Source organism: Grammomys surdaster, unplaced genomic scaffold (genome assembly GCF_004785775.1).
Source record: "Grammomys surdaster isolate TR1022 unplaced genomic scaffold, NIH_TR_1.0 187, whole genome shotgun sequence".
NCBI lineage: Eukaryota > Metazoa > Chordata > Mammalia > Rodentia > Muridae > Grammomys > Grammomys surdaster.
The window spans coordinates 8,180,691-8,204,670 of record NW_021604632.1 but is presented as its reverse complement, the minus strand read 5'-3'; the positions used below and the strand labels follow the sequence as shown (position 1 = coordinate 8,204,670).

General features: G+C 45.4%; 1 protein-coding gene across 1 annotated transcript in view; it reads left to right on the top strand.

Moving 5' to 3' along the window:
• The first annotated feature begins 232 nt into the window (after window positions 1-232).
• The window catches only part of Wwp2 (WW domain containing E3 ubiquitin protein ligase 2), a 107,362-nt gene continuing 83,614 nt past the window's right edge, over window positions 233-23,980 (top strand). The window contains exons 1-3 of the mRNA XM_028768574.1: window positions 233-314; window positions 3,475-3,622; window positions 3,921-4,042. Of these exons, the coding sequence (XP_028624407.1) occupies window positions 245-314; window positions 3,475-3,622; window positions 3,921-4,042 (340 nt within the window). The 5' untranslated portion in view covers window positions 233-244. The remainder of the gene's footprint in view (window positions 315-3,474; window positions 3,623-3,920; window positions 4,043-23,980) is intronic.

Here is a 23,980-nt window from a genome sequence, read left to right as displayed (position 1 = left end):
CCACATGCATGCCTGATGCCCTTGGAGTTGAGAAGAAGGCATCAGGTTCCTTAGAACTGGAGTTACAAATGATTGTGAAGTACTGTGTGGGTGCTGGGAATTGAACCCAGGTCCTCTGCAAGGGTCACAAGTGTTCCTAACACCAAGCCATCTCTCCAGCTCTTTGGGTTGAGTTCTTTAGTTTCCTCCTCAGCTGCTGACTAACCCTGCCACTCTGCTTTCTTCACAGTTCCATTGTGATGACATGGCATCGGCCAGCTCCAGCCGGGCAGGAGTGGCCCTGCCATTTGAGAAGTCCCAGCTTACCCTGAAAGGTGAGTGTCATTGTTTGAAGTCTTTGAGGCACATCTGTCTGGAGAGTCAGGTGTTCTGAAACAGTTTGGAAATGTAGCATTTGTCTCAGGAAATTATGCCATTATAACTAGAGTCCTTGCAACAGAAGACAAATAATGGGGATGTGGGAAAAATAGAACTTTTGGCTAAAATGGTCTGAGATGGTTGATTCCTTTGTACTCAGGGCTCTGCCTCTGTACGCTAATGCTCTCGGTGGTCCCACCCAGCCTCATAGCTTTAAATGCCTTCAGTAAAAGGTCACTCTCAGATTGGTGTCTGTGGCCTATACCTTCCCTGGAACTCCCAGTATTCAGTAGCCTGACTGTCATTCTCAGAGTGAACACAGCAAGTGCCCGTGTCTGGAACCATGCTCCTGACTTCTTATCGCTCACGCTGGCCTGGCAGGGAAGCCAGCATCTAGTATCCAGCACTCATGCCAGTCCTGTTGCCACTTAGCCACTAGCACTCTGTTCTAGAGTAAGGTCTTTAGACCTGCCTTTCTGATTCTGCTCTTTGTCTTCTTCCTTGATGTTGTGGTTACACAGCAACCAGTAGTCTTGTTAAAATGTTAGCCACATCTCTGCATTTCAGAGTCAAAGCTGACGAGCACTGTTTTCTCTGTGTCCTCTTCCCTCTGCATTCATTACGCCTGAGTCATTCTGGCCTCCTGGTGTATGCTGAACTCACCTGGCAGGCCTCTGCCTCTGGGCCTTTGCCCTTGCTATCTCTGAGTGAAATGCTTTTAGCTTGCTTTCGTCTTTACACAGAAGTCACCCTTCAGTGAGGCCTTCCCCACTCCCTGCTAAGTTCCTCACATCTGTGTCTCCCTGTCCCCCCTTCTTATTTTCTTCTAGCTTGTCATTGCTTAACACCTGCATATTTATATTAAAGATACTTGGGGATTTATCCTAAGGCCTCAGATTTTTGCAGTTTGACTTGGGCAGTGTAGCTTACTTGTTAGAGTGTGTTTGGCATGCATGAAGTAGGACTGAGTTGAGTTCTACTAAATAAACTGGGTGTTGTGGTGTGCCCGTAATCCACAGATGAGGCAGATTAGAAGTTCAAAGTCACCCTTGGCTACACAGACAGTTGGAGGCCAGCTCCAGATACATGTGACCCTCTCTCAAACGAAACCTACCATCCTACAAACCAACCAACCAAACCAAACCAGGGAAAAAACTAGAGTACAAAAACCTAAACTAAAACCAGATCAGAACAAAAGGAAAAGCCTGTCTTGAGAGAGCAGAGAGAATTGACTTGGGGGAGTTGGCACCTGCTTCATACCTGCCTTTTACTAACTTTGATCTTAGAGACATTCATCTGGCTCCCTGGAACTTAGATGGCCCAGCTGTGAAGTAAAGAATTTGAATTTAATTCTCTTCCTAGGATTTATTTTTGTTTCATAGATATGAGTGTTTTCCTGCATATATGTAAGTTTATTATATGCATGAGTGGTACCTAAGGAGACTGGAAGACAGCATCAGCTCCTGGAACTGGAGCTATAGATGGTTGTGAGCTTCCTTGTGGGTGCTGGGGGCTGGATTCAGGTCCTTTACAAGAGTGATAAATGTTCTTCATAACCACTGAGCTATCTACAGGGTCTCACTATATAGTCCTGCTGAGCTAGCCTGAAACACACCGTGTAGACCAGACTGGCTTTGAACTCACAGAAATCCACATGGCTCTGCCTCTTGCGTTCCAGAACTAAAGGTATATTTCACCAGGCCTGGCAGGTGTTGATTTTAAGGAGATTGTCTAGGACTGATTGAAACATGTTCCTATTTTTAAAGTCAAGGTATGCAGTGTTCCTATCTTACCACTAGATGGCGTCAGTTAGCCTTGCTGTACGTGCAAAGCTGTACATTTTCCATTAGGTTTTATGTCTGTGACAAGCCTTTATTCTCAGCCCCCAGCCCTGTTGCTTGACTCTTAGCACCAAATGTTTTTTGTTTTGTTTTGTTTTTTGGATATTTTATTTTGTTTTGTTTCTTGATTTCCGTAGTTACTGCTCCTTCTTTATATAACTGGAGAAGTGAACCTCCCCACTCCCATACACTCTGGCTCAGGCTGACCTAGAACTCACTCTGTAGTTCAGGGTGGACTTTTGAACTTAAGATGATTCTCTTATCTCAGCCTCTCCAGTCAGTGGGATTACAGGCACGAGTGACTTTGCCTGGCTATTTTGTTTTGATCTTTGAGAGTAGCTCTGTCCAGCCTGGAATGCCTCATGTAGACCAGGCTGGCCTTGAACTTGCAGCGCTCCTCCTGTTCTTCCTCAGATGTTGGGATTGCGTCCCCATCTCAGCCGTAGTGACCTCTCTTCTCAAGCCTGTTTCCTCCTGGGTACAGTCAGGGAGATGGGATATTCGCGCTTCATGAGTTGTGGGGCTCCGTAGGATGTGTGCCTAGCAGTGTCTGTAGAAACTCTTGGTTGAGTCTTAGTGATTGATTAGCTTTAGGCTATTTTTTAAAAACTGGTTTGCCAAAAGTGAGGAAACAGCACTCCACTTTGCAGTGTGGCCAAATGGAGATACTCAGAGGCAGTGCAGGAGTCCCTGAGGGCTTCCAGGACCCCGGCGCTCTCAGACCTTAGAGGAGGCTCAGCTGCTGGGAGGAGCTGCATTTCCCAACAGTGTAACGAGTTAGCACAGCCATGCAGTGGACTTGGTGACAGTCATTTAAACGTTCATTTGGGGCGACTGGGATGCAGGCCAGTGGGCAAAGAACTTGGCTATCTCATGTGCTTTTGGGTTGGGAGTGATCTTTCTCCCTTTATAGTTCAGACTGGTTTGTACACTTATGCTTTTTGTTTCTTCTTTGTTTTGTTTATACCCCTTTTTATTTTTTGTTCTAAAACATTTATTTTGTACGTGTGTGTTTGTGTGCACATGATGTTTTGGTCAGTGGTCAACCTTGGGTGTCATTACTCAGGCACTAGCCTTTTTTATGTGGGAGCTGGGGATGAAAATGAGGTTGTCACCCATTCATAGCCAACATTGTCCTGACAGAGCTATTCACCATGTAATACAAACAAAATAAAATATCTTTAAAAAGGAAATAACCAAAAGGAGCCAGGCCGTCTGCCCCAAGGGGCTTATGGGAGTTCTTAACTCATCCGCCTTTTCTTCTTGTCTCATCCAGTGGTGTCAGCAAAGCCCAAGGTGCACAACCGCCAGCCCAGAATCAACTCGTATGTGGAAGTGGCCGTGGATGGACTCCCCAGCGAGACCAAGAAGACCGGGAAGCGTATCGGGAGCTCCGAGCTTCTCTGGAATGAAATCATCGTTCTGTAAGGGGGTCACTTCTAGAGTGCAGGAGGCAGGGGGATGGAGAGAAGGCTGGGATAGCAGACTCCACTGCCCTTGGTCCCCATGGTGCTCCTCCTTAGGTGTTTGTATGTCATTGAGCTCACAGAGCGCTCATTATTAGCTAGGGGTTACAGGTCAGCGTGTGAGGTGTGTATGTGACTGTCTTCCTGTTTTGTCCCCTGTAAGATGTCAGCAGTGTAGCTTTTAGCAGTCTGTTCATGTTAAAGGGGTGACTGGCTCATCTGCGGGGCTGTGATGAGTCACTTATTTGTTTTCCAGGAATGTCACAGCCCAGAGTCATTTAGATCTGAAGGTCTGGAGCTGTCATACCTTGAGGAATGAACTACTGGGCACTGCCTCTGTCAACCTCTCCAGTGTCTTGAAGAACAATGGCGGCAGAAGTACGTATGATTCACCTCTAGTCAGGGAGGGCACGGCAGCCAGTCCTAGGCTGACCACAGTCACTCTGCCCCTTAGATACCATCTGTGGAGTCTGAGGAAGGCAGAGTTCAGCATGCTTGGTCCAGAGCTATAGGATACAGGCCTGTGTCCCCTAATTCTTCCTCAGGGATGGAGGCTGTCCTACCCACTTTCTCACTCAGGAGACAGACTATATGCTGACTACCTCCAGCTGAAATCAGTGCTTTTCTTGTCTGAGCCCTGGAACAGAAGAACAAAGGAGCTATATGCACACGCGCGTGTGTGTGTGCGCGTGTGCGTGTGCATGTGTCTGTGAGTTCTGGGTTGGGATAGGAATACAGAAGGTACCTGTGTCTCCTAGGGATGTGACAGCAGCTCCATCTAAATTATCTCAGGCACCTCTGCTGGCCAGACATATAAATCCTCAGTCTGTTTCTCACTGTTTTGGCCAGTGGCATAACCCATGCCTGCAGGCTGTAGACCCTTCCTCATAAAGCCTCTATTCAGAGCAGTACCAGATGTGGCAGCCAACTGCCGTAGAAAGAAAGGCTCCTTTTTCTCCTACTATGGAGAAAATATTTTTTGAAAGTGAACCTAGCCTAAGTGAGACCTGGGGTGGGGAGCACTGAGGCTTAGGTACAGCATGAGGCCTTTCCTTCAGAGCACATCCTTCTTGCTGGGCTGCTTGGGAGGGCTTAGCTCCTCCTGTGCTCAGTTCCTTTCTTCTGGACATACAGCAACATGGTGAAGGATTGTTTAGGACCAGGGACATGCCTCTGTTTTAGTTGTTTTGACATTTGAGTTGGCCCTTTTTGTGTATGTGGTATGTGTGTGTATGTGTTTGCTCATGTGTATGCATACATGTGGTCACCAGAGGTCAATCACAAGTGTCATTTCTCAGGTGCCGCGTCAGCTATGATTTTGTTTTTTGAGACCTGGAGCTCACTTAGTGTGTTAGGCTGCTGGCCAGCAAGCCCTGAGATCCTCCCATGTCTACCTCCCCAGGGTGGGCATTGTAGGTATGTGCGCCATGCCTGGCTTTTTATGTGGGTGCTGGAGAGTTAATCGGATCTTCGTTACTATGTGGCAAGTACTTTGCCAGCTGAGATATCCCCCAGGCTCTCCACATCTTTTTTTCAATAGGGGGTTTCCGTGTAGCTCAGGCTAACCTCACACTCACACAGCAGGGGATGGACCTTGAATCCTGCGTCCACCTCCCAAGTACAGTTAAGAGTTGGGCAGTACCATGCCTGGCTTCTGATCTGGTCTTTATTTTTTCAGTCTTTCGTCTGCTTTTTGTGATTTAAAGGTTGCAAAAATAAACTTGTGGACATTCTCACTTTAAGATATAGCACCAGACTCTGGGCGTGGTGGAGCACACCTTTAATCTTAGCACTTGGGAGGCAGAGGATCTGAATTCAGTTCCTACCGCTTATGTTGGGCAGCTCTAGAGAATCCAGTGCCCTCCTCTGGGTTCCGTACTCGCACTCACTCGTACACACAAACACGTACACATAATTAACGCTTTTAAAAAGCCACAATCTTTAAGAACTGTGCAGTGGCAGTGAAGCGACCTTTCCTTTCCTCTCATCTGTGCAGGCAGCAGACTTTGGGTGGATTCTAGTTTATTTTCTGTGGTGCTGACATAGAACCAGGAACACAGGTAGATTCTCTACCGTGGAGCTGCACTCACAGGGGCAACAGCATACTCCATATTTTAGACTGCTTTAAAAGTATTTTTTATTTGTTGTGTGTGCGCACGCCTCATTCATGTATAGAAGTTAGAAGACAATTTTGTGGAGTCACTTTTCTCCAACTTTACATGGGATTGAACTTAGGTTTCCAGGCTTGTAGAGCAAGTGCTTTTACCCACAGAGCCATCTTGTGAAGCCTGTCCTTCACCTTATGGTTATAAAAATAATTATGCTGGACAGTGGTGGCAGAGGAAGTGAGTCTCTAAGTTCGAGGCCAGACTGGTGTCTCAAAAACCAAAAACCGAAACAAAAATGATAGGGCTAGTGAAATGGCTTAATGGTTAAGAGCATTTGTTGTTCTTGAAGAGGACCTGGTGTTTTACTTAGGGTTTCTATTGCTGTGAAGAGACACCATGACCACAATTCTTATAAAGGCAAACATTTAATAGAGGCTGGCTTACAGCTTCAGAGGTTTAGTCCGTTATTGTCCTGTCAGGCAGCAATGGCGGCACTCAGGCAGACATGGTGCTGGAGAAGGAGCTTAGAGTTCTATATCTTGATCTTCAGGCAGCAGGAAGAGACTGAGACACACTGGGCCTGGCTTGAGCATTGAGACCTCTAAGCCTGCCCCCAGTTCCTCCAACATTGCCACACCTAGTCTAACAAGGCCACCCTACTCCAAGGCCATCTCTTCTAATAGTGCCATTCCCTATGAGCGTATGGTAGCCATTTTTATTCAAGCCACCACCCCTGGGTTCAGATCCTAGCACCCACATGGCAGGTCATGCAGGTGTTCCCATATGCTTTGCAGCATTCATTTAACTCTTTTTTTTTTGAGACAGGGTTTCTCTGTGTAGCCCTGGCTGTACTGGAACTCACTCTGTAGACCAGGCTAGCCTTGAACTCGGAAATCTGCCTGCCTCTGCCTCCCAAGTGCTGGGATTAAAGGTGTGCACCACCACTGCCCAGCCTCATTTAACTCTTTAAGGGGTGTTGATATATATATTTAGTTATGTCTTGCTTTTCTGGAACATGACATCCCTATGAAACCCAGGCTGACCTCAAGCTCTTGGTTTCCCCTGCCTCTTATTTTCTTTTAAAAGTTTGGTTGATTTTGAACAAGTATGTGCTTGAGTATACATATATGCATCATGTATGTACCGGAGCTTTCAGAGGTCAGAGGAAGGCATCTGATAACCTAGACCTGAAGTTACAGGCAATTATGAGCTGCCCTGTGGGTGCTGGAACTTAACCTCAGTCCTCTGGAAGAGCAATGAGTGTTCTTAGCTGCTGAGCCGTCTCTTCAGCCCCTATTTCTTTTTAATTGTGATAAAATGCATATTTCCCATCTTAACTTTTTTAGTTATGGTTCAGTGATGTCATGTACTTCCCCATTGTGCCATCCATCCCCAGAACCCTGTGCATCCTGTAAAACCAAAAGTTTATCCTTACTAAACAAGTCACGTTCTCCCTAGCAACCAGGGTTCTCTTTGTATCTTACACTGGAGGTACTGTATGTAAGTGGAGACACGGTATTTATCCTCATTTGTATTTTTTTAAATTTAGATAAATTTCTATTTTATTTTTTAATTAAATAAAAAATATGTGTGTCTGTGTGTGACCGTGTGTATGAGAGTGCAGGTACCTGCAGAAACCAGGACAGGGCTTGAGTTACAGGCAGTTGTGAGCCACTTGTGGCTGCTGGGAACTGAACTCAGGTCCTCTGCAAGAACACTGTGCATACTTAACTGCTGAGTCGTCTCTCCAGCCCCCTGTATTTGTCCTCTTTAAAATACTGTTTTAGGGGCTGCAGAGATGACTCAGCAGTTAAGAGCACTTGCTGTTCTTTCAGAGAACCTAGACTAGGTTCCCAGCACTCACACGGTGCTCATAACTGTCACTACAGTTCTTGAGGATCCAGTGTCCTCTTCTGGCCTCTGCTTCTGCCAGGTATGCATGAGGTGCGGATGCATATGTATGTGCAGGCAAAACACTCAAAAATAAATCTTTTGAAAGGCTGTTTTGGTTTTCATAAGACAGAAGCTCACTCTGTAGCCCAGGCTGGCCTTTTATTCATGATCGCTTGCCTGCCCCAGTTCTTAAGTCCTGTGCAGCTAGCCTGCCTTCAGTTCTTTTGGCTATATATGCAGCCATGGGGTAATTCTGTGTGGCTTATAATGATGGTGGAGACTGATTCCATGCTCTGCTTAGCTCCGTCTCTGGCCTTGGTCTTCACTTTTGAGGGGCTTTTTTACTTTTTCCCATATCTACTGGCCTCATGGAAGATGTCACTGTAATATCTGTATTTATTTTCCTGAAATCCAAATTTTGGTAGCTCTGTTGTGCAGCTGTGTAGAAGTTAAGGTTAAGTGTTTGAGTAATTTTCAGTGTTTGGCACGTCTGTGAATCTCAGTGCTCACTGCGTTACCTTTACTCAGGATAGCTTACTGAACAAGAGTTGGCTAAATTTAAACATTTTTCAAGATTCTGGACATATGTTGCCAAAAAGTTGTATCAGGTTATCCTGGCATCAGCAATGACAAGATTGCTGATTTTTATTGTACTGTGGCATGGGGTAGATGTCTGTCTGCCTGTGTGCCTTCCTGCATACATACTGAGAGAGAGGGTTTCTGGATAGCCCTGGCTATCCCAGAAGTGCTATCTTTGTTGATAGTTTCTTTTGTATGCCTTTCTGCCTGCAGCAGATTTTATTTACTTACTTTCTTACTTGCTTACTTGCTGCCGACTGATAATGAACCCTGGCTGTCTGAGAACGGCCGTGCTTTGGTTTTTGCAGTTGCCTATTTTTCTAAGTTCTAAGTCAGAAAAGTGTACTGTTTCCGTGTTTTGTTTTTGTTTTATTGCCCATTCTTTTGGATACTCCCCAGAAGCCAGAAGTCCAGCAAACTTTTTCTCTGAAGCTTCCCCTTCCCTTCTGCCATACAGCTGTCTGACAACCTCCTTGGTTGAACGTAACAGCTTTCTCAGACCCTGCACATGCACAACAAAGACTCACAAGGCATGGGTCTTTTCGAGCTCTTCCATTTAGCAGCTACTGAGATTTAAGGCTTGCTTGCCCTAAAGTTTTTCTCTTAAACACTAACAAAAATGATCAGCAGTACTCAACATTCCTAATGTGACTCTTTAATACAGTTTCTCCTGTTGAAGTGCCCCGCAACCATAAATTGTTCCGTTGCTGCTTCATAGCTGTAATTTTGTTACTGTTATGAATTGTAACATAGATAACTTGATATGCAGGAAATCTAATGTGATTCTGTGAAAGGATTGGTTGATCCCAAAAGGGTCACAACCCGAAAGTTTAGAACCGCTGTACTAGAACTTCAAAAGAAATTTTGGCTTTATTTAATAATTATCAGCATTTTCCGCTGGCTGGATGTGGTTGGTGATATACATGTGTTATCCCAGCACTCAGGAGGTAGAAGCAGGAGGTTCAGTTTAAGGACAGCCTAGGCTATAGGAAATCATAGAAAACACAAAAATAAAAAGGGAATAAAATATTTTTATTTATGTGTCTGTGTGAATATGTCTTTGTGTCTATGTATGTACATGGGTGTGGGTGCTTTCAGATACCAGAAGATGGCATTTGATCCCAGGAACTAGAGTTACAGGAAGTAGTGCATTGCCTGATATGAGTGCCGAAAACCAGCTCTAGTCTTCTGCAAGAGCATCAAAGCCTTCTTTTTGTTTACTCATTTATTTATTTAATGTATATGAGTGTTCTATCTTCATGTACACCTGCATGCCAAGAAGATGCCATCAGATTACATTTATAGATGGTTGTGAGCCACCATGTGGTTGCTGGGAATTGAACTCAGGTCCTCTGGAAGAGCAGCCACTGCTCTTAACCTCTGAGCCATCTCTCCAACTCCATCACAGTGTTCTTAACTGCTGAGCCATCTTAGTAGCCTCATTTGCTTCCTTCATTTAAATTGTGTGTGTGTGTGTGTGTTGTGTTTGTGCGCAGTACTACACTGGACTGTGATTTTCTTTTTTAAGTTAGTGTATTATCTTTCTAGACTATATTTAAGTACTGAAGGTTATTCCTTGAGATTTTGGTTCAATTCCCTTATTAACAGTCTGTTTAGGAATTTCCATTAATATTCTTGTAGCATCTATGGTTCTGTTATTTTTTTTTTTTTTTTTGCTTTTAAAAGCTAAGCTATTTTTAAAATGATTTTTATTAATTTTTTTTAAAAACAAAATCTCACACTGAGACCCAACTTATTCTGTACCCCAGGCTGGTCTTAGAATTGTAGCAATCCCTTTGCCTCAGTCCCCTGAGGACTAGAATTGTAGGCCTGAGCTCCTGGTGCCTGGCTTTAAGGCTAATCTTCTTCTTCTTTTTCTTCTTCTTCTTTTTCTTCTTCTTTTTCTTCTTTTTCTTCTTCTTCTTCTTCTTCTTCTTCTTCTTCTTCTTCTTCTTCTTTTTTTTGTTTTTTCAAGACAGGTTTTCTCTTGTAGCCCTGGCTGTCCTGGAACTCACTCTGTAGACCAGAAATCTGCCCCAAACTCAGAAATCCACCTGCCTCTGCCTCCCAAGTGCTAGGATTAAAGGTGTGCGCCACCACCGTCCGGCTTAAAGCTAATCTTCTAAAGTGAATGAAGCAGTTTCCAACATTGGGAACAGATAGCAACATGGTAATTTTCTGTTCCAGGAGTGCAGGAAAGAACCCAGCCATAAAACCAACAAGGCTTGGCATCTTCATTTGAATAATTCTTTGATGACTTCTTTAGTCTGCGTGTCCCCCCTGCAGTTACTGGTTTATTAAACTTTCCTGATTCATCTTGAGTCAGTTTTATTAATTCATTTTTTTTCTGAGAAAATCAATTCATGAAATCTTACTATTTATTAGTATAAGGATTTTAAACAGCAGTCTTGTATTTTTTGTTTTGTTTTGTTTTTTGAGACGGGGTTTCTCTGTGTAGTCCTGGCTGTCCTGGAACTCACTCTAGACCAGGATGGCCTCGAACTCAGAAATCCGCCTGCCTCTGCCTCCCAAGTGCTGGGATTAAAGGCGTGTGCCACCATTGTCCGGCTTTATATTTTTCAAATGTATGTTTATGTATTTTTTAAAAATTTTTTTAAAAATTTAATTTTTTGTTTTTACTTAAAAGTTTTTCTCAACTTTCCTTCTCCTCTGGCTTGCTGGCTGGTTTAAACTGTTCTATGTAACTTTTTTTCCTTGCCCCTTTACTGGGTATTCACTCAGGGCTTCTCTTACAAACTAGGTAAATATACTACCCCTGAGTTTTTCATCTCCAACCTTCCCCTCCCCTCTCTTTCCCTCTCCTCCTCTCCCCTCTTTTATTTTTTGGTGGTGCTGGATCAAACCCAGAGTCTTGTGCACGCTAGCCATTGGCGTCAGCTCTTCACCATTGCTTGTTGTGGCATGAGCTGTCGCACATGCGTGTGTAGCTGGCTGGGCAGTCAGCCCATCAGAAGAGACTTGGGAAATGTGAGTCATGACAGGGCTGCCTCTTCTTAGAGAAACAAGGCCTCTGGAGTGACAGCAGCAGCATATGTCTGCATGATATTCTGGTTATGTTTCATAAGGTTTTCTATTTCAACAAGTGATTACTATCATGTAGATCTTGAAGCCAAACTAACAGTTTGAATTCCACTTCCACCAGCTCTGTGGCATTGGCCATTAACCCGCATGGACTTGCTCCTTACCTGGATTAAATGCTTGCTAACAATGGCGCCCTCACATGTCAGATCTCAGTTAGCAGTGGTTATAGTGGCTGTCTTCACTGAAACATTCTTCCCAGAGATGCAGAGCTTTGGTTCCTAGAGATGGGAAACCTGTTTCCTCACGTGGAGACTTCTTGCTTGAATGGAAGACAGTCCTGAGGTTGTCTGAGGGTAGCTGCCAAAGCTTTGGAGAATGTGGCTTCTGAATGCTGTTCTTGCCATGGGCCATTTTGTCAGCAGCTCCCACGGTGGAGCTGCGGGTTAGAGGTGCTTGCAGAACAGTGTGAGTGCAGCTATGTAAGGTAAGTGGGTCACAGTACGTTAGGTTATTCCTCCTTCTTGCCTGGTCTTTCTGTAATAGGTTTTCTCAAGAAAGGACCTGATGGACAGTGATTGCCCTGCCTGGCGTTCCTTTGCTCCATAGGTGTGGTCACTTTTTCTACTCAATCTGTTTTTCCTAGGTGAGCTTGCAAGTTAACCAGGGAAGCTCAGCTGGCTGTTTTATGCCTTCCCTTGGTAAGGGATGTTGTGATGGAGGGTTTTTTCCTCAAGACCTGTGGTTTTGTGTGGTCAGGCTTGCTGACTTTCCATAGGACATTGACCTGGATATAGCTGCAGAAAGGACCTGATCAAAGGTGCTTGTTTGACTCCTAAGGGTAGTCTAGAAGCTCACTCCTGAGCTTCGTATTGATCCCCCACTGCCACCCTACTGCCAGTGCTGGAACTGAGCCCAGCACTTTGCTAAGTAAGCACTGAGCTAAATCTTCAACTCCTTGTTTTGTTTTTCTTGATCTTCTTGAGGGTCTCCTATAGCCCAGGTTGTCCTCAAACTTGTTACATAGCTGAGGATGGCTTAAGCTGATCCTTCTGCTTTAACCTACGCTAAAGTGCATGATACAGGATAATGATGCGATAACCACCTAGTACAGGGATGGGATTATACTTGGCTTGCATATTAGTTTCCTCCCTCCATTCCCCCTACCCCTCTTCCCAGTACTGGAGATAGAACTCTTGGCCTTATGCAAGCTAAGTGAGCTTCTAACACTGATCTAGAAATATTGCATGCATTTTCCCCCTAAATTTATTTCTTTTTATTGTGTGTATGTTTGTAAGTGTATCCGTGCAGTCTGGTCACAGAATGTATGCAGATCAGCAGACAGCTTAAGGGAGTTAGTTCTCTTCTTATACCTTCTGGGTTCCAGGGATTGACTTCTGGCTTGTCAGGCTTATGTGGCAAGTACTTTACCTGCTGAGCTGTTTTGATAGCCCCTTCAGTGACCTTTTGACGTATCCCCACCCCATATTTTTGCTTATATATAACCGTGGGCCAGGCGTAGTAGCACATGCTTGTAATTGCAGCACATTGGAGGCAGAGGCAGGAGGATCACTTCAAGTTTGATCTTGGTCTACATGGTACATTCTTGGCCAGCCAAGGCTATACAATGAGAGCCTGACTCAAAAAAGCCAAAACAAACAGAACAAAAAACTCACACTCAAATCCAGAAATAATAACATTCACTTTATGATAAAACTGATTTCTTTAAAATGAGAAAAGGCAGGGCAGAACTGATTCAGTGGTTAAGAGTGCTGTCTACTCTTCCAGAGGACCTGGGTTCGGTTCCCAGCACCGGTATGGTAGCTCACAACCTTCTGTAACTGCAATCTCAGTCACACTTTTCTGCATTTCCTGGACATTTCATACATGTGGCACACAGACATATATATAGGCAAAAGATATACATATAAAATAAAAAGATATTTTAAATCAAAAATTAAAATCAGAATAGAGGCTAGGATGTAGCTTAGTTGGTAGTGTTTACCTAGCACATGTGGGTTCAATCCCTAGCACCTCATAAAGTGGCCTGCTGACACACCTTGGCTTCATAGCAAGTTCTCTGTCTCAATAAAGGAGCAGATAAATAAATACCAGGAAAGAAATGGCATTGGATCAGAAACCACTGCTTCATTCCTGGGCTGAGGATGGGATCCAGGGCTTTGTGCACACTAGGCCAGCACTTTGGCCCTGAGCTCCACCCAGTCCTGGTTTCTTTCTTTTTGTTGTTGTTTTCATGAGAGTCTCACATAGCCCATGGTGGCCTTATACTCTTTCTTTTCTGTTCCTACTCACTACAGGGTGAATTACAGGTATGTATTAGTAGGTCCAGGCCAGTTCTTGTTTGGTTGGTTTCTTCTGACATGCTTTACTCTTTAGTTTAGGCTGGCTGTGAACTCACTGTGTAGCCTGGGTCGGTCTGGAAGTTGTATGATCCTTTGACTTCATCTTTTCGAGTGCTGGGATGTACCACCAGGTACACAGGTACACAGGTGTGTACCACCAGGCTCAACCCAGGGATTTTTAAAGCATGCTCCTGGGACTAGTACATCCTATAAAAAAGGAAATTCTCAGGTCAGGCAGACTGCAGAATCAGAACTGGGAGTGGTATCCAGTAGTCCTGGTAAGAAACCCGGTTAGGCTCTAAGCTCCACTTTGAGAACTGGTAAAGCTAACTGGTTGTGAAAATAATGTCAGACACTGACCTCACAGCACCATGTGCAGTGGGTTTGTTACTCAGTGGAGTTTGTTCTGGGGCAGCCCCAGCTATGGTGGTCCTTTCTGGGTCCCCTGTGTCTCAGAGCTCTCGTCAGACAGAGGGTCGGGTTCAGACTGGACATGGCCTTCTCAGTGTTCTCAAGAACTTTTCTGGTTCTTGAGTGGTTTTTTCTTTTTAATTTTTGTTGTTTGTTTTTGAGACAGGGTCTCACTATGTAGCCCTGGATGTCCTGGAACTCATTCTGTAGACCAGTTTAGCCTCAAACTCACAGAGATCCTCCTACCTCCGCTTCCTGAATGCTGAGATTACAGGCGTGTGCCACCTTGTCCAGGGAAGCTTTGTTTTTTTCTAAGATTATTGTTATTATTTTTCCTATGTGTATGAATGTTTGTGTCTGTAAGTGCATGCCCCTTGTGTGGGTTCTCTCAGGTCAGAAGAGGATGTTGGATCCCTTGGGGCTGGAGTTGACAAGCAGCTGGGAGTTGCCTGACTTAGGTTCTGGGAACTGAACTCTCAGGTTCTCTGGAAGGACCTTTTTTCTGTTCTTTTCTTTTTAAAAATTATTTATGTATTTTATGCATATGAGTGCTCTGTCCACACATATATCTGCTTGAGCATGACAGAAGAGTGCATCAGATCTGATGGTTGTGAGCCACCATGTGGTTACTGGGAATTGAGCTCAGGACCTCTGGAAGAGCAGCCAGTGCTCTCAACCACTGGTTCCTTCCTTCTTTCCTTCTTTCCTTCCTTATTTTCTTTTTTTATTAAAAAATGAACATTTATTTACTTCTCTGAATGTTTATTCCCTCTGCGTGGATGTTTGTGTGGTAATTAGAGGGCATCTTGCAGGCTTCTGGTGTCTCCTTTCAGCATGTGTGTCTGAGGGACTGAGGTCTCTCACACCTCAGGCTTGGCAGTGTCTTTACCTGCTGAGCCATCACCCTGCCAGTGCTCTCTCCCCTTCTCCCCAGGAATGGGATTCATTCTAGGGCCTCACATATGCTAAGGCCCTAAGTATCTAAAGGATTTACCTCTGCACTACAGCCCAGCCCTTTTTTATGTTTGTCATCTGGAAACAAGATCTGATTTAAGTTGCCCAGGTTGGCCTTGGATTTGCGTTATAACCCAGGCAGGGCTTGAACTTTCTGACCTTCCTCAGTCTCCCAAGTAGCTAAGGTTAAAACCTCTTATGCTTCATGCCCTTATGCCTGGTTCTGACAGGTTTCTTTTTTTTTTCTTTAAATAATAGTCTTACAAAATTAACTACTGTAGTGGTACACGTTTTTACTCCCAGAACTTGGGAGGCTGAGACCATTGGATCTCTGTGAGTTTGAGGTCAGCTTGGTATACAAAGTGAAACTCTGTCTCAAACAGAAACCAAAAAAATAGCCCTTTGTGCATACATAGAGAGCAAGCATGCAGGTGTGAGGTCAGATGATAAACGCAGCTGTCTGTCCTTACCTTCTACCTGTTTGAAACAGGGGCTCTGTTATTTTGCTGCATATACCAGGTTAGCAGGCCCATGAGTTTCTGGGGATCCTTCTGTCTCTCCATAGGAATGCAGAGATTACAGATACTTGTGCTACGTGTCAGGCTTTTATGTGGGTTCTGGGTATTCACACTTAGGTTTATCCCTTGAGTGGCAAGCACTTTTATCCAGTGAGCTGTCTCCCCAGCTCTCTGATAGGGCTTCTATATGTAGGGCTTCTGTATGTGAATATGTGCATGCAGGTGTGCAGCTGTCTCTGTGCTTCTATATGAAGCACCATGAATTCACACTGGGCCCTCTAACTCCAGTTGGAAATGATGGCGTCTTTGTGACATTCCCCCTCTCCATATGAGAAGGCTGGCTCTCAGCATCGTCTGGGAGGTTTGCTCATTCCCTTGGCTCTGTAATGCGCAGGAGGCAGTTTGAGACTCGACACGCGTGCTGCAGTGTGTGCTGAAGGGGCTTTGTAAAGCTCCCTGTTCTTGCTCACTATGTGTAGCTCCTTTCTTTCCCTCATGTGTGTTTCTCAGGTCAGAAAAAAGAAACCAAACAACTCCCTGTTTATTTAAACATCGTATAAGCAGAAGTTTGTCACCAGGCTTTACCTCCAGAGAACAGACTAGCCAGTCAGAAGCTTAGCCTCCTCCCAGGCTTCCGAGCATGGAGGCTTCTGGTGGGTGGGCTGTGGTGCCCGGCAGACAGGGCATGCATTTACTGTAAAGTAAACAGACTGCTGTTTTCCCCCACTTCCAACTTAAAGGTAAATCAAACTCCTGAACCTTGAAGGCTGATTCAGATAGAGAAGGGAGAAATGTGAAGGGCTGCTGTTCTGTTACACAGAGTTATAAATTTAAATTTGTAAAACCGTTCAGTTCTTTTACCTGCAAGGAGCGGGATGAAAGGGAGTATGGGGTGTGTCGAGCTGGGAGAGGCCGTGCCCAGGACTCTAAGAGCTGTGAGCTTCAGTGCCTTGAGCAGGCCTCATGGTAGAGACAGAAACCAGTCCTGCACAACCAGTTAGTTATGTTCATGAACCTGGTAAGTCACTGAGACCAAGTGTTTCTAACTCATGGAAAGAAAGGTCATGGCAATACTAGATCCAGAGCCTTTTTCTCTTGAGATTAGGTGTCACTAACAATCCTCAAGTTCACAAAAGCAGTATAAATAAGATGTATGTTATATGTAGATCTTTCTAAGATTAAAAATGAAAGACAGGGCCTAGAGTGATGAGTCAGTAGTTAAAGTACTGTTCATCCAGAGGACCCAAGTTTTGTTCTCAGTCCCCACATGTCAGCTTATAACCATTTGTAACTCCAGTTGTAGGGGATCTAACACCCTTGTTTATTCTCTGCAGACACCAGGTATGTGTGCAGTGTGGAAGCAAAATACTCAAACACATAAAATGAAAAAAAAAAAAAGGAAAAAAATTGAAAGTTGGAAAGCAATATAGGCTTCAAAGTTAAAAATATTCACGCATCTTCTCATTATGTTATAATCATGAATGCTTAATTCAATGTGTTAGATACCACTTTGAATTCTGTTTATATTATTTAGAAAATGTAGCTATAAGTGGATCCATACATAATCAATCTTCAACTTAAGAGATGATGCCAGGGTAAACCTTTCTCTGGCTAAGGTTTTCTAAGCTGAACTTGAATTTAATGTCCCAGACCCGTTGAGCATCCTAGCACATAAGCACGGCCTACAGCCTGCTGCTTGGGAGCTGTGCTTTCCCTTCTCCACTCAACAGCTGCAGAGAGGAGTAGACTGTACTGCACACCTCTGTCTCTCTCTCTCTCTCTCTCTCTCTCTCTCTCTCTCTCTCTCTCTCTCTCTCTCTCTTTATCACATATGTGCTAGCAGTGCCAATGGAGGCCTGCAGAGGGCATTATATCCCCTGGAGCTGAGTCACAGGTGGTTGTGAGCTGCCAGACATAGGTGCTGGACATTGAACTCAGGTCTTCCTGTAACAGAACAGCAAGTGCTTTTAACAGCTGAGCTATCTCTCCAACCCCCATCCCCCCCCCCATTCCCTTCAACTGTCAGTGGAATGAGATAACTTGAAATGCTTATAATAGCAGTTTGGTTTTGTGTTTTCGAGGTAGGGTCTCACTATGTAGGTAGTTGAGATTGGCTTTGTAGACCAGGTTGACTTCAAAGTTGCAGTGATTTTTCTGTCTCTCTCTCTTGAGTGACAGACTCATAGGTGTGGGTCACCATACCTGGTTTAGGGCTTTTTGCTTTGTTCTGTTCTGTATGGATGCACCCATGGTTTAACCATGGCCTAATGGATTTTTGTTGTGGTAGTTACATTCTTTCAAAGATATCTTTGTATTCCTGTCCATTTTTATTTTGGGGATAAATCCCTAGGCATGTGATTGCTGGGTCAAGGGTAGGTGTGGTTCATGTCCTTTGTCCCAGCTGCCAGGGTCTGCTGTCAAGTCTGGGCTCACATGTACGCTCACTTGTGAGTGTGCACATTGGTCTGCTTTCCTCTGACTTAAATGACTGGGTATTATCAGCTGTTTACTCTTGGCTGCTCTTAGGCAGCGGTGACTTGGTTTGTTTTCGATGTCTGTTAGGGCCTCATGTAGCTCAGGTTGACTTCAAGCTGCTGTATAGCCATGCAGACCTTCAGTTCCTGATCCCTGGGATAAGTGGGGTGGACAGCCATGATACCCACCTCTTCCTTCCTTCCTTCTCATGTATATCTTGTGCTGGGGATGTCACCAGGGCCTCGGGCTGCAGCCCCAGCTCTGCCTTTTCTTCTTAGGAGCTGCCATTTAGATTCCTGTTGCCTTTACTCTGCTGTACTTGCTGGGCTACAGTTGCTAGGGGCTTCCACACTGCTAGACCCGGAGGCGCCTCTCAAGCTCAGCTCTCTTGTCTCACAAATGGACACTGCTCATTGAGTCCTCTGTGGTACTCTGTCTGTGTCACTCAGCTTGGTAGATAGCACACTTCTCCAGTCTGTCTCTCTGGTCACTCTGACTCACGGACCTTTCCTAATTCTCCTTGCCGGTCTTGAGACACTAAGATACTCTGAGTTTGCTTAGTCCCATGTCCCTTTCTGCATCCTTCCTTTCACGGGATCACATGGCCTCGTGGCTTTAAATTCCTTCTGTGTGTGTATGATTTGTAGTCTGGGTCTCTCCTCATGACAGCACAACAGGGTGTTTATTCCTAGTTAGCCCCTGAAGCGTAAGTGAGCATGCGTGTGTTACCTAGCCCAGGCGGCTCCACAGCTTTGAGAGCAAGCCACTGTACGCAGTGAGTTCCAGGCCAGCCACTGACTACCTTAGCTTACAAAGCAAAAAAAAAAAAAAAAGAAAGAAAGAAAATGAGGGACTGGAGAGATGACTCCGTGGCTAAGAATACCAGCTGCTTTCTCATGGAACCTGGATTCAATTCCCAGTACACAGATGTTGGCTAGCAACCATCTTAACTCTAATTCTAGGCTCCTAACCTCCTCCTCTGACCCATGCAGGCACCAGGCATGCATGTGTTGCACTGACATACATGAAGGAAAACACTCATATACCTAAAAAATAAAGAAATTATTAATGAAAAAAAACAAAACAAAAGAGTGTACAACGTGATGATTTTATTTATGTTGAGACACAGTCTCACTATCCAGCCCTTGGCTAGCATGGAACTCACTTCATAGACCAGGCTGCTCTTGAGCTCATAGAGATTCCACGGAAGCCTGCCTCTGCTTCCCAGGGGGAGCCCAGTGTCAGATCCTTACGGGGTATGCATTTTGTATTTTGTTCACCTTGTTTGTTGTGATTACCCTGTGTTACCACACATGTATACATGTACACACACGAGCACACACACAAGTGCACACATACACATCACACATGCACACATACCCTGAAGCAGTGAGGCAGGACAGTCAGTGCTCGTGCCCACTCTGGGACCATAGGTGGATTGTACTCTCAACCCCAAATGGAAGCCTTTGTTTCATTTCTCCCCTATCCAGTTGCATTGACATCAGTGTCTGCTTTCTCTTGATTGGCACCAGATGCCAGGCTCTGGGGTCTAAACCGACTGTTAATGGTCTCTGAAAAGCTCCCTGTGTGTTGCCTTCCATCCTCCTGCACCTCAGGCAGATATGCCCAAGCCAGAACCTCAAGGAATCCCCAAAGAAGCCAAAAGCAGCATCCCCCTCCCTGTGGCATCCCCCACCCCGATCCTCTCAAGTCCAGGCTGGGTCTGTTTCGTGGCTTTGGTGTCAACCATGAGCTGTTGGAAAGAAAAGTCCTTTTAACGAGAGTCTTAAAAAGTAAACACAGGCCCTGCAAACGTTGTTCAAACAAACCTGCTTTCAGTGTCACTGGCTGAGAGACTGCTTTGTGGAGCCTCAACTGAGGGAAGAAGAAAAAGCCTTCTGTTCAGCATCCTTGTGCTGGGCAGGGCCTCAGTACTACTGCCAGCTGCTGCTCAGTGTTTTGTGAGGAGTGGGCACTGCTGTCTGTCAGCCCCAAGGGAATGTGTATGTGGCAAAGGGCTTTCTACTTCTGGAGTGGATGAACTGAATGATAGTCAAGGTGACTTCTCCTTCTCTCTTTTTGCAGATATAGGGCGGCTTTGACATTAACACCTGTAGTCAATGGTTAAGCTGTTTCTTCCAGGCTGAGTGTGGGAACCAGAGGAAGAAGGATAAATTTGAGGCTAGCCTGGTCTCCAAGTCAAGTTTCTGGTCTTTATGCCAGTGGGAGCTATATATTGAGATCCTGTCTCAAACAAAAGAAAACAAGATATTTTCCTTCATTTCTTCCTTAGGCTTGAGAAAGCCCTCAGCATTGGACCAGACCTGGATGTGTGTGAGGAAGCTTACCTTACCTTTTCTTTCCAGGGCGCTTTCTTAGGCTCATGAGGCTTACCTGGAGATGGAAGGGTGGGAAGTTTGTTTACTACCATTCACGGGACCCTTTCCTCTGAGTGCTGAGCTCGGCTGTAGCGTTCAGAGGATGAATGATGAAGGAGGCAGAATGCACTGCACCCCTCCTAGACTTAAGGGTCTAAAGAGGAAGCCGAAGCCATGCTGACTAACAGTGCAAGCCTTTCCATGTGGGCCTGAGTCACAGCACACCTTAGCCTGGTGCCCACACCCTACACTGACAAGCATTGCCGCTCTTCAGATGGTGGCCCTGCACTGGTGACAGGGAATACGACCATGGTTGGAAATGAGCTGATCTTTTCCCTGATATATACTTGCTTTTACACAGCAGGAATAAGAGAGTCATTCTATTATTGGTGTTTTGGTGGAGTGTCCATGTCATGTACACCTTTACACTTATTAATCCAAAGCCTAATTGGAGCACAATGTTTTATGCTTTTGAAATTGTAAGTTTTAAAAACTCAACTTTTAAGAAGGAAATGTCTTTGGTTTTTCGAGACAGGGTTTCTCTATGTAGCCCTGGCTGTCCTGGAACTCACTCTGTAGACCAGGCTGGCCTTGAAGGAAGGAAGTGTCTTAACAGCAGAATTTGAACCATAATAATAAATTTTTTAGGAGGTGTCCTGATTTGCTGTGCTTTGAACCTTTTTAAGTTTTTTGTTCAATGCAAGCTTGTCTCAGTCCCGTGTGTATAAACATGGCTTTGGTCCTGCTTGGGGAGCAGGGAGAGGGGGGTGATGGCTGAGGTTTCCTGAGGGCACAGGGAATGGATGATCTGTGAAAACTGGCCCCCGCTGCATGGAGATTAATGGTGTGAGGAGGACTTTCCCTCCCTGGGGCAGAGGAGCCTGTGAGGCAGCTGAGTAACTGATGGAGCAGCTCTTTCTAAATACCTGGCTTTCCTGCTTTTCCCAGGCCGCCGTATTCATTCCCCTAAATCTCTACCAATAGATAAAATAGGCTGCCGCTTGACAGATTTGCCAGGACAGATGAAGGCTGTGTTTTAGGGGACCTTCTGCTTCAGGAAACTGTGCCTTGTTAGATGAATGACTGTGACGACCAAGTAGTTCTGGAGAGATGGAGACAGACATGGGGACAGGGACTGGGGGGTGGGGATAGAGAGAGTGGGGGTCTGCATGGACTTGAAGGATGGCCCCTCTTCCTTGCTTTGGAGACTATGGTTTCTGTCCTGTCAGGACTCCTCTCTGATTGCACCATCTGTCCTTGTGATAGTGTTTGACTATTAAATGTGAAGGTTTGTCTCGTTCGGTCCTCTGCAGTGGTCATATTTGGACCCCCTTCTCTCTGTGCCCACAATGTGCGAGTGACCCACAGATTTCAGTTTCTGCCTCTGTCCTGAGCATCACCACGTCTTGATTTCTGAGGCCTCAGTAGTTCTTGTGGATATGTCAGAACACCTTGACATGGGCACTATAATGTCCAAACCTAACCTCACTGCCTCCTCCTGAGAAGTGAAACTCCCTCAGTGTTCCATGTTCCAAGGTCTAGAGCCACTGTAAGTTAGTGAGAGGCCCAGGTGTGGACTTGGGGACATGCTAACCCCACTTTGTAATCTGTTTCACAGTTCTCTTGGTACCTTGGCAGGCCTGACCACTTTTTAAATTTTCCTTTATTTTATTATCATTTTATAAATGATGTATATATGTCTGTGTGGGGGTTTGTACATATGGAAAAGGCCAGAAGAGGGTGTTGGGTCCCTTGGAGCCAAAGTTACAAGCTGTTGTGAGCTTCTTGAAGTGGGTGCTGGGAATTGAACTTGGGTCCTCTGGAAGAATAGTAAATCTCAACTACTAAGCCATCTCTCCAGCTGCTGCCCACCTTTTTTTTTGGGGGGGGGGCTCTCCTGTAGTTCAGACTTGGCCCAAACTTAGTAAGTAGCTGAGGGTAGTCTTGAACCCCCACTCTCTGGTGTCTCACCATGTGACCTTCCCTCCTCTGCCTTTGCTCCACTCTAGACTGTTCTCTGCACTGCAACCAGAATGAGTTTTGAAAACACAGAGTTGATCTTGTCACATAAAAAATTATAATTCCTATAAGTACCATTCTGTTGTACTTAAGATAGTGAAAACCAAACCCCAAACCAGACCCAGTGAAAGGCCGGCCCACAAAACACTGCAGTATTGGCTCTGGTGGCACTTTGCCTCATTTGAATCATGTACCAGTCCAGCCCCGTTCACCTCTGTTAAGCTTCTTGAATGTGTCTAGCTCATCGTGCCCCAGGGCCTTTGCACATCTTCCTCATGCCCATTCCCACCTGACCTGCTGTGTGAAACTTCAGGTCACCATTGAGTTGAACTGTTATCCTGTATGTTTCTTGACACTTTCACCAGGCCCCCAGTAACATGTTACTCATGACACTGTACACACCATGTACGAAACTTTGTCACACACAAGCCACTCTACATCTCTGTTGTTTGGTCACTGGTTTTTCTTCCAGGAGCTTGCAAAGGGGAGGCCCTAGAGGGAAGGGCTGTGTCTGTTTTCTTTCTCCAGCATAAGCAAGCTCCTAGCTTCTAGCAGGGTCTGACAGACACCGAGTGCCCTGCAACTGTTTCTTGAATAAGTAAGCAAGAAGGAGAAAAAGAACAAATTAATGGGCTGTGGTAGTGCTTGTCTGGCATGCTCGAACTCCTGGGTGCTGTCCCCAGAACTGCGTAAAACTGGGTGTATTAGAGGTTCCATCAAAGTTCAAGGTCCTTCTCAGCTACATAGTCCTTGGCCAGCACGCTCTACATGAAGCCCTGTTTCAAAGAAAAGAAAAGGAGAAAAGAAAAGAAGCATTTATAAGTTGGTTTTGTACCATGAGTCCCTTTTCTGTAAGAGCTCAGGAAGCCCTCAGCAGACTCAGATTGTAATTAGCTATGAGGAAGCTAGACTCCCTGCAGCAGCACAAAGGAGGCGTCAAGGCCAAGCTGGAGCCTTTCTTACTCCCAGGAGGACACACCGAGGTTTGGCTGCTGGGGGCCCAGGGAATATGGGGTGCAGCAGAATCAACCTTGGTATTCTTCACAAGAATTCTGGTGTTTACAGCCTAATTCCAGTGAGGTAGGAAAAACTTCATTTGTTAGGTACCGTTACAGTTTGGAGCCAGAGAAACCTCATAACGGTAAACCCAGGCAGCCTCTGGCTTCCTGTGCTGTGAAGGGGATGTGAAAGGGTGCTCTCTTTCAGTCCAGAGCTGCCAGCCCATGTGTGTCTGAATTATGAGGAGCTGCGAAAGACCATTGACTCTGCCCGTCTGGAATTTGCCCTGGTTCAGTTTCTCTGTACACAGCATCTCACAGTTACAAGCAGAGTGAGCACTGGCCGGCTAATGAATGCGCTGCTTGTTTTCACTTTCTCTGCTGGGCCTGTGGGATTTGGGACAGAGGGAGGCAAGAAGGTGGCTGGCCCTACCCAGCATCTCTGTTAAGGCCAAATCCAGCCCTTCTTCATTAGCCTTGAGACTCTCAGCCCTCAAACATTTGGTCTACCCTAGAACTACCCTACTTTGGGGGCTCTCTCTCTCTCTCTCTCTCTCTCTCTCTCTCTCTCTCTCTCTCTC